The 1,810-nt window shown below is 41.8% G+C and overlaps 1 protein-coding gene across 1 annotated transcript in view; it reads left to right on the top strand.

Annotated features, from left to right (window-relative positions):
* Positions 1 to 295, top strand: part of LOC109822452 (late embryogenesis abundant protein D-34-like) — a 1,918-nt gene extending 1,623 nt beyond the window's left edge. Inside the window, 1 exon segment of the mRNA XM_020388650.1 lies at positions 1 to 295. This exon segment is cut by the window's left edge and continues 97 nt beyond it. Within this exon segment, the coding sequence (XP_020244239.1) occupies positions 1 to 62 (62 nt within the window). The 3' untranslated portion in view covers positions 63 to 295.

Raw genomic sequence — 1,810 nt, 5'->3', positions numbered from 1 at the left:
GTGGTGTGGCCGCCTCTGTGACAGCCGCTGCCCGGCTTAATCAACAACAAGGTCAAATCTAGCTAGAAGATGAAGAAGTATCTATGTTTGTACGGTGGTAATAGCTTGTGCCTATCGCAGTTAATAAATAAGTCTTGACGTTCATATATATGTAGGTCTGCATGCATGTATTACTAGTGCTTAGCATGGTGCTTACTAGTAGTTGGAAGTGATGAAATGCATTTCGATAGTGTTGGATGTAATGAGTGTTTGTTATCTAGTTTCCTATTTTGTGAGCGTTGTTGTCGCGTCTGTAATTGAAGGGATCTTATAAGATGCCATGATTTCAGTTGTCGCAAGGCCTATATTTATACTGGGTCATTGACCCTTGTTTTGATATTGGGTTGATCCGCTTACAGTACTGTGAGCCCATGGACACTCAAAATCTCAACTTGGTAAAAAAAAGTTTAAAAAAACAACAGGAGGTTGAGGATCATTTCTCTCCTTTGTTGGGCGTATTCTTTCCTCCCTCTACTCTATTAACCATGCTTACCTTAGAAGTACACCATCTAGAGGCTCTTGTGTCTAAATTTTGGTATGACTTAAACTCTATCCACAGTTCTTTGTTGAGTTTAGTTCAATGGATATTTATAGGTGACGGTTCCTCCATCCGTTTTTGGAAAAGACAAGTGGCTTGGACATAATTCCTTGGGAGAGTCTCTTCTCTCATGCTTCATATGGGATTCCTACTTGCCTACTATGATAAATATTTTTTTGCTGGTTGCTTTGCAAAAGAAGGCTTCAAAAAGGGGAGAATTTGCTTAATAGAGAATGAGATGGTGATCGTGGTTGCCCGCTTTGTTTACAAGAACTTGAAACTGATAGCCCCCTTTTTTTTTGTTGCCCTTATGCACAAGAAATTTGGAAAGTTGATTGCACCATTTTTTAATTCTCACTATAAGAAATCCGGTATTTAACGATCAAAATTAGTGAAGTGACCAATTGACCGTCATTAAAGTGCATATAATAACGACGGGTTTTAAAACCTTCGTCGAATGATTACAAATATTAGATGTATGATGTGAGATGGGATAATGGTTTTCTAATCCCTTCATTGATTTGATCCTAATACCGTTGTTATTGGGTCTTAAAGACGAAGGGGTCCATTACCTTTGTTGATGATATCCCTAATCATACTAGGACTGATAGTTTAAGCTATTACTATTAATTAACCCACAACCAAAATCCCCAAAGCCCTAGGTAGAACCTGAAGTCCAAAATCCCTGAATACTCCTAATCATCCCTCTAACCGCCGTAATATTGTAGGCGTCTAAAAATACCTATAGGTGTCCACACACAGCTCGAGACGGAGAAAAGATGACGAACGTCGTTATCCGAGTCTAAGAGGATTATCTGATGCTGACAAGTACATTGATGCTGACAAGTGCATTGATGCTGACAAGTGCATGAATCGGAATGGCAAACCAACTGTGTCTCGTGCGCTCACCGACTACCTCCAATTGGCCGTCACACCTGTCGGTCAGACCGCACGCGTTAGTCAGCTCACACACATCAGTCAATACGCTCTCGCCAGTTAGCCCGCGCGTATCGGTCAGATCCAAAGTGTCCGCCGCACTTGTCGGTCAGATCCAAAGTGCCCGACGTGCTTGTCGGTCAGATCCAAAGTGCCCGACGCGTTTGTCGGTCAGCTCCGAATACCGTAAAGAAGGTAATAAGTGCATGAAGCAAGTTAGCAAAACGTACAAATCAACAAGACGACCGAATACACACAACGAAAAAGACGGAACGAATGCCTAAGTACCGAACCGTG

The sequence above is a fragment of the Asparagus officinalis genome, chromosome 8 (assembly GCF_001876935.1).
Source record: "Asparagus officinalis chromosome 8, Aspof.V1, whole genome shotgun sequence".
Classification (NCBI taxonomy): Eukaryota; Viridiplantae; Streptophyta; class Magnoliopsida; order Asparagales; family Asparagaceae; genus Asparagus; species Asparagus officinalis.
This window is presented reverse-complemented; position numbering and strand designations above follow the sequence as displayed.